Source organism: Lygodium microphyllum, chromosome 28 (genome assembly GCF_053477565.2).
Source record: "Lygodium microphyllum isolate KBCC chromosome 28, Lygodium_microphyllum_v1.1.10, whole genome shotgun sequence".
Taxonomy (NCBI): Eukaryota; Viridiplantae; Streptophyta; class Polypodiopsida; order Schizaeales; family Lygodiaceae; genus Lygodium; species Lygodium microphyllum.
The window spans coordinates 45858964-45867145 of NC_141162.1; the positions used below are offsets into that span (position 1 = coordinate 45858964).

The 8182-nt window shown below is 36.6% G+C and overlaps 1 protein-coding gene across 1 annotated transcript; it reads right to left on the bottom strand.

Moving 5' to 3' along the window:
- Positions 1-7239: 7239 nt before the first annotated feature.
- LOC148011414 (uncharacterized) lies at positions 7240-7838 on the bottom strand. Its single transcript, XM_087670359.1, has 2 exons — positions 7686-7838; positions 7240-7602 (listed from the first exon to the last, which is right to left on the bottom strand). The coding sequence occupies exons 1-2, from the start codon at positions 7836-7838 to the stop codon at positions 7240-7242; spliced, it is 516 nt and encodes a 171-aa protein (XP_087526485.1).
- Between the last annotated feature and the right edge of the window lie 344 nt (positions 7839-8182).

Here is an 8182-nt window from a genome sequence, read left to right on the forward strand (position 1 = left end):
ATGATTTGGGGCCAAGAACAATTTCATAGACATCGACTCAAAATCATATATAGGCCAGATAAGATGGGAGTAGAAGCAATGTTCAAGCCTCTAAAGTATGGATGGGATCAATATGGAGATGTTTGTCAACATACCAAGACTATTCTCATAGATGAGAGTCCTTACAAAGGATCTCCAAATCCTGTTGAGAATTGTATTTATCCAAAAACATTTGATATTGGCCGTGAGGACTCTATCTTGATCAAAGAACTTCTACCCTATTTGACTCGCTTAGGAAAATACCATGATGCACGTGAAGTCATCAAGTTTGATCGATATGGACAGGATCCAGTTCAATATGGACATGAATTGTATGCTCAACTCAAGGTTGTCATTGATGAATGGACTAGAGCAGAGAATGATGGTATTTCATCTTCATCATCAGCACCGCATGAGACCATGATTGATAAAGATTGTATATATATTCAATCTTCAATTACTTCTCGCTTCAAGAGACTATCTATTATACAAACATCCTCAACAAATGCCTCACGTCATCTGTCTTTTACATTGAATAGCTCACAATTATCCATGTTGAAGCAGACTCCTTTAATCTCTACTTTGAAATATATGAAATCAATGCAACTTGCTCATGAGTTAGGATATCACAAACATTTCATAAATGGTAGTGCAGCTAAACATTTTAAACAAAATCTACCAAATTTGTATTTTCCCAATATACATGATGTAGCAAAAAGGCGGTGACACTATATGGACTAATTTTGACTTTCATAATAAATTTATCCCTTACATTAAAGGCTTTTGCATGGCTATGAAATATATGCTTGTTAAAAATCTAAAGTGTTTTATGTAGTTACCTTGGTATTTCTAAACACCACCAATATCAATGAGAGAATCTACTTGATGTTTTTATTCTTTCAATAACATTAGTTAATTGTGTTGAAATTTCTTATAAAGTGGTTTAAATCCTATTTTGTACTTTATGACCATCTATTATACAAACATACTCAACAAATGCCTCACATCGTCTATCACTTACATTGAACAACTCACAATTATCCAAGTTGAAGGAGACTCCTTTAGTCTCTACTTTGAAAGATATGAAAGTAATGCAACTTACTCATGAGTTAGAATATCACAAACATTTCATAAATGGAGTGCAATTATCTACAAAAGTTGTATTTTTCCAATATACATGATGCAGCAAGACAATGACTCTATATGGACTAATTTTGACTTTCATAGTAAATATATCCATTACATTAAGGGCTTTTGTATGGCTATGAAATATATGCTTGTTAGAAATTTAAAGTGTTGTATGTAGTTACCTTGGTGTTCTTAAACACCACCAATATCAATGAGAGAAAATACTTAATGTTTTTAATTCTTTCAATAACATTAGTTAATTATGTTGAAATTTCTTATAAAGCGGTTTAAGTCCAATTTTGTACTTTATGTCTTAGCTAACAAATAAGTCTTAGTTAATAATAAATTGTATTTCTATTTCTTTAGAAACACAAATCGTCGGTCAGAGGTTAAATCTTTAGTCTTAGAAAAATCATAAACTTCTAGCGTGGTATATAAATGTTCATTTTATTATATGAAAGTTCATTTAGCTAGTCAAAGTGTGAAGCTAGTTGATTTTGGCCAAAGCCAATATCCATCTTGTCCATATATTGTTAAGATAGATAGATATTTTGAACAAAAGATATATATATATCATGTATATACATACAAATAATGCAAATGGGGTGAGCAATTATTTAATATACTTGTGTCTATTGGTTTACATAAAAAAAAAACCATCACATCATAGGTCATCCAAACTTATTACTATATGGTATTAGATCAAGTTATTAAACCACACTTAGTTAGTGGTTACTCTTTTAAGGTCGTAGTTCATGAAACTTATACATGTCACTTTAAATGATGCTATTTCTAAAAGAAAAAACTCATATTATAATATCTTCAAATCCATAGCATTATAAGTTTTGGCCATGATAACATATTTTCATACAATGTTTAAGACTCTTGGATTCTAAATTCTCTCTCCACTCCATCAAACCTTTGTATTCTTACATTAAACCTGGAAATTTCCTAGGTATATACTAGTTAAGCCTCCTTGATGTTTCCACCACCATACAACATCCTATTTTGTTAGTATGCTAGAAAAGATAGAGGTGAAATCCAAATTTCCCAATAGCCACATAGCTTACATTCATCATTTAAGCTCTCAAGATGTGTGATCTCATATTTGTAACATACAAAGTGCCCTTTCAAGATAAACATAAACATAGTGCTCTCTTTCATTCACAAAAGTAAGACGTTCATTAAAAGTGGGACTTGGGAAATTCCTAAAATCTCTAATATGGTGTTATGTTTTATTAGTGCATTAGGGCTTGCTCCTTGAGAATTACTTTTTCTAGATGAGGACATGGATCTCCTCACGAGACGATGTGCATAACATACATAGGATGAGCACAATGCCTTGCTCCTCATCATGTGCCTCCAAGGTCACTTGAAATATTTTGTTGAATATGCAAGCCCCCATGACACAATGCAAAATGACACCTATAATAAGATAAAAGATAGCATGCCCCTTCATCTACATATACAAACAAAACAAGATAATTACAACTTTAACAAAGAAGAAAAAAAGTAAAACCCTTATTTCCCTCTCCCTCTCTCTCTTTTCATCTCTCTCTTAATTACCCCTTATTTCTCTTTTTCCATCACTATCTATATATATATATAAATATATATGTCCCTCCCTCCCTCTCTCTCTTTCCATCTGCTTCTCCCTTTCCGTCTCCCTCTCTCACTCACTCTCTCATCCCCTCTCTCTTATCTTCTCTCCATCTGTCTTTCTCACCCTTTCTCCTTTTGTCTATCCATCTCTCTCTACCTCTCCATCTCTTATCCTTTCTCTTACTCAATCTATTTTAATCTCCCTCTCTCTGTCTCTCTCCCCCTTTTGGGACCCAAAATAGGCCAAACATTAGCACTAAGGCTCCAGTCCAAGCCTCTACTACTCACCTAAAATCACCCCATATGGCCTTGCGGCTAGAAGTGTCTAAGAGATTTTTCTTTGTACGATTTTTTAGTCCAACGAATAATTCTTTCTCCACTCCTCAAAAGGAGGCCCTAAACATGCTGATGTTATACACCACATAGCACACATAGGGAGCACCCCTCGGATGATCATTGCGGCTTCACTATAACTCTCCTACACCTCACGGATTGGCCCCAAGATACACCATGAACATAAAATACATTTTAAAATAAAAGTACAATCTTTTAATTAGACGATAGACTAGGAGACGATAGATAAAACTCACCAAATAACTCCCAAGGAACATAATATCTAGCCCTATGGCCTGGAAAACCTCAAACTCTCAGTGTCGGGTCATCACTCATACAAACAGGTGCTATGCATGTAGGATATGATACCATGTGGTGCATCAATGCAAGTGTGAATATGACCATTGTGCTCAAAAAAATATTCATTGAGAATCAGCAATGTGAAAGTGCGAAGACAATTCTTTTTGTGATTTCCTTTTCTACGCGAGTGCTTCGTTGCCTAGGGCTAGCCTCGAGCTTCCTTGTGCTACTAGTTCCTTTTATTTTTAAACAACCGCAAACACTTTAAGATATGAAACATTAAACAACAAAGTTTAACGCACTTCAATCACTCAACAACTGCCTATCCCGTACCATTTAAAATGTATACATTGATAAGTGTAAGGCATGGTTTTTAATGTATTTTTCTTTATTTGAAAGTGATAAAAACTCATTCTAACAAAGAAATGGGACTGAAATAATATTAAACCTAATGCTTCATCTCCATCATATATCCACACACATTAATCTTATTTTTTCCTATTTTTATGACACAAAAATCATTTTTTTATTTTTGATAATTTATATAAAATCACAATTAATTACTCATTTTCAAGTTTAGATAGATTCCTCTTATAATTTTTTTTTTTTTCATTTTTCATTTCATAGAAAACGACAAATGCACACAAAAACCCAAGAACCGCATCTTTTCCCTTGAACGTCTTATCTCGAGTTTTGCGTGTTTTATATAAAATAATTATATGACTGATTTTTTCATGATTCTTTCAACATGTGTGATCAATATAGAGGATTGGCAATCAAATCCAAGCATTGCTAACCATTTCAAACAAGAATTCATCATAAAACAAGAAATTCTCATTTTTTATCATAAAACCACTCATTATGACGTGCATTTTTTGATGTTGAGACCCATTGACGCTCTTCCATGGCCTCTCACAATCTATCCAAGTCCAATTCATGCGTCTCTCCACTCCTACATGATCATTTGACAAAAAACGTCCATCTCAGCCCATGCCCCTCTTTTACATTCATCCATAATAACAGTTCATAAGAGGAGAGAGGAGATAGGAGAGAGAAATACTAAAATCAAATATTTTTGTTTAATGTGTAAAATTCAATGATCTGATCACTAGCAATGAAGAGCCAAAAAATGGTAGAGCATGCTACCCTCATGATTCCTCAAATGATTGTTGATTTAAAAAAAAGACGAAAAATAGAGGATTTAGGGGTGCAAAGAAAAATAGTGCCCCCCCCCCCCCCCCCCCCCGGCCCTAAGTTTTAAAAAGATGCAACTTTTGGTTCATAAAGCTTGTTTTTTCAAAACATCCGTACACATTGTTGTGTTCACACTTCTGCCAAAGTGATTTTTTCGCTTTTGAGGAGGCAAAGGTTCTCATATTTGAGATGCATTTGGACAACTAGCCTTGTGATGTAAAAATCTGCCAACTAGCCAATGTGACACACTTTCTAGCTTTTGGATCATGTAGCTACTTCATAACACAAAATCGTGAGAGGATTAAATGAGGGTCAAATGGACTTCGATCAAAAAATCAAAACTTGCATTGGATTCTTGGCATTGAACTCCATTTAGGAAAACTCTAGCTCATCGATTCACAACCTTTTCATTTTGCATGAAAATTTGGTATTTTATAACATCTTAGTCTCTCTTCCGCTTCAAAAATAGACTTTAAAATCTACTCTCATTGAAAACCATGGGATAGGGCAACTCAGCCCATTGAATCCCACGAATTGATCTGCACAAACAACAACAAGAAAAAACATTAAGCTGCCACAAAAAATATACGCAACAAAGCATAAGAATAGCTCTCCCTCTACCACCTAACAAAACCAAGACATGAAAATCCTAAAGGGATAAATACAACATAATCAGAAACAAATCTAGAGTGAGTCGCTAACCAACTGCTACAACACCGACTGGCTCAAAGAACCATCCAAGAGGTCATCCTAGTGGTGGCATGAACTACCTACCTAACTAATGACAACTAGATCACGAACTTCTACTAGGCAAGGACTTCTATAGCCTGGTCATTAGATATTAACGCATTTATCTTTTAAAATTTCCATACTCAAGCATGTAAAAAGAAGAGTGCTAAGTGTAGAGTAACCCAAGGAGAATAGGGCATTGGCCTCATGTCCTAACTCGGCACCCAAGAACCTACCAAAGCTTCTCACAAGGTGATACTTAAATTTTTCTAATTTCAGTCACTTTGGTTTCTTCTCTGACCTTCCTTATTCTTTATTTTGGCTAAATGCTACCCCTAAGAAGACAAGGCATTGGCCTTGGGTCTAACTCTCGAGGAAGTTACTATATCTATATCCTCTACATCACATGCATTTAAGGCCTATTAATAAATATCATTATCTATGAATTTTTCTAGAACAAAACATAACCCTTTTCTATTCAATCTGTAAATAATCCATTTATATTCCACCCTTCTATATGTAAAAAATGTATAAAAATAGTATTTAAAAAATACATTCTTTTGAATCCACGTAATGCACACATATATTCATGAATAACTTACTAACTTGTCCCCCAAGAACCTACCAAGTCTTTACAAGGCAATAATCAATTGCTTTTTCAATTTTTGTTCATTTCTTCTTTAGGTGAGAGGTTAGAACTCCTTTTTACACACCTCTCTAATTTTATATGTAGATATATTCAAAACTTTCTCTTCTTTATACTTCAGCAAGCTTCTCTAACTGCCTCATACTAGCAAGGACACCTAGAATAGGTGCTTGGTAGGCTAGGAGAACATGGTCACTACGACTACCTTCCAAAACAGGTCTTTAATGCCTCACAATGTCTTGATAAGAGGTAGACAAGTACTCCAATCTCCCCTAGATACACCTAACCCTAGGACTTCATGCCTTGATTGCCGGTCCCCACAAATGAAAATAAAAAAAACCCCACATACACATATAACATTTTCAGTTTTAGAAAAATACTCGAAAAGGCAACGACACCACTTTGAATGGCCACAAGAAGCTCCTACGGAGCAAAGGGTTCATCGAAGCACACTTCGTCAAACGTATCCGATGCAATCACTAAAAAAGAAAACCATTAAATGCACTCGCACCAAATAGATACATGGCCCTCTTGGCATAAAGGACTATAATAGTTCAAAACTAACGAAATGGTCTTGAAGGAAAGTACATAAGCTTGATGAAACACATCTTAACAACCATTCTTCACAATAGAAGAATATGGGTGCTAAAACTTTAGTTGAGATCAATACAACAATGAGTATTGCTTTTGAAAACAAAAGGAAGGTGTTTAGAACTAATGAGGCAAAAACTTGAAGATGAAATGAAGGCTTGTATTAAACCAAAAGAAATTTTGTGAGTATACTTGATTTCACTTTGTTTCAAATGTGCTAAAATCATGAATTTGTGTGTGTATATATGCATACATACTTATCAATGTGTCTAGAGTTGGTATTGATAAGGTATTCATAGCATACAATATATCCTTTATTTCTAAAATTTGATTATGGTTGATAATACTTACTGTTTACTTTATGTATGAGAGGTGACTATATCTAGTAAATAGATATATGTTATTGCCATCAACAATAATTGTCCATGTATGATGTGTGAGAGTTGACAACTATAAAATTTTTAATGTAATCTTTGTTGTTGAAGCGTTTCTTCTAAAATGTTATGAACATATGCCAATGAGGGATGGCACCACTCTCGTCATTGTTCTCAATAAGAGATGACATAGCTACTGTCGTTTTTCTCTATTTCAAAAATGTTTGCTTTCATCATTTGATACCGTTATATCAACGCGTTGTCGGCTGAAAGTGCTTGAGCTCTCTCGTGAGCTTTTCCACGACGTATCGCAGCGCGGATAGGTCAGTAGCACTGGTCCTCGCAGGGCAGTTCATGTCTGCAGAGGGGGCAACTGTTGCTTTTAGACAGCCATGAGACTACGCAGGCTCTATGGAACTTGTGCCCGCATGGTAGCTGCGTTAAGAGGTTGCCAGCATGCGTATCCAAACAGACAGAGCACACGACGACGTCGACCTCGTCTTCATCCTTCTTTTGATGGCGATCGTGCAGAAGGGCCTGCTCGATGGACTGAAGCGCGTCGATCGCGAACCTGCTGGCAGGCAACTGCTGACGTGAAGGCGCCAACGTGGCGGTCAAGCCATCAGTCGGCGACCAACTCGCGCGCATGATTGTAAGTGCGTCTCTGAGAGCAGCGTGACCATTATTCTATTTCCCAGGCCTAACAGCTGCATCGTCCTCTCGTCTCCGTAAACCCTGTCTGTGATCACTGTCAACTCTCCCGATCTCACCTGCTCTTCTTCCTGAAGGGACATGACGTCGCTTAGTAGGTCCAGGCAATAGTCGGAGCCAGTGACCCACATTATCACGTGATCGATCACCATGTCAACCTCGCGAATCCGTGATATGATCTGCGCTAAATACTCGTCGGCGGCCATATCCATTTCGTAGGTCAGTAGGTCTGCGTTAAATTCAACGTCTGTAAGACTGGAATATAATGCAGCGGCTTCTTGTAATCGGAGCTGGAATAAGATATAGGCTTAAAGACACCTCCGAGTCGGTCCTTCAGTCCTTTTTAAATGCCGACGTTGTGACTTACAGGCTGGTCTCCCGGTCTCGTCGAGGTTAGGTCACATGATGTAGGCGGCGGAGTCAGCCGGTTAAGGCCAACAAGGTTAACGTTAATGAGGCGGTTCCTATGGCGGTCCTATTTTTGGTGCGACTGCCATTTGCTTAGCTTACTTGACCAGCAGGTGGTGGTGAAGTGGCCGTTTAGCTCTTGTTCCAA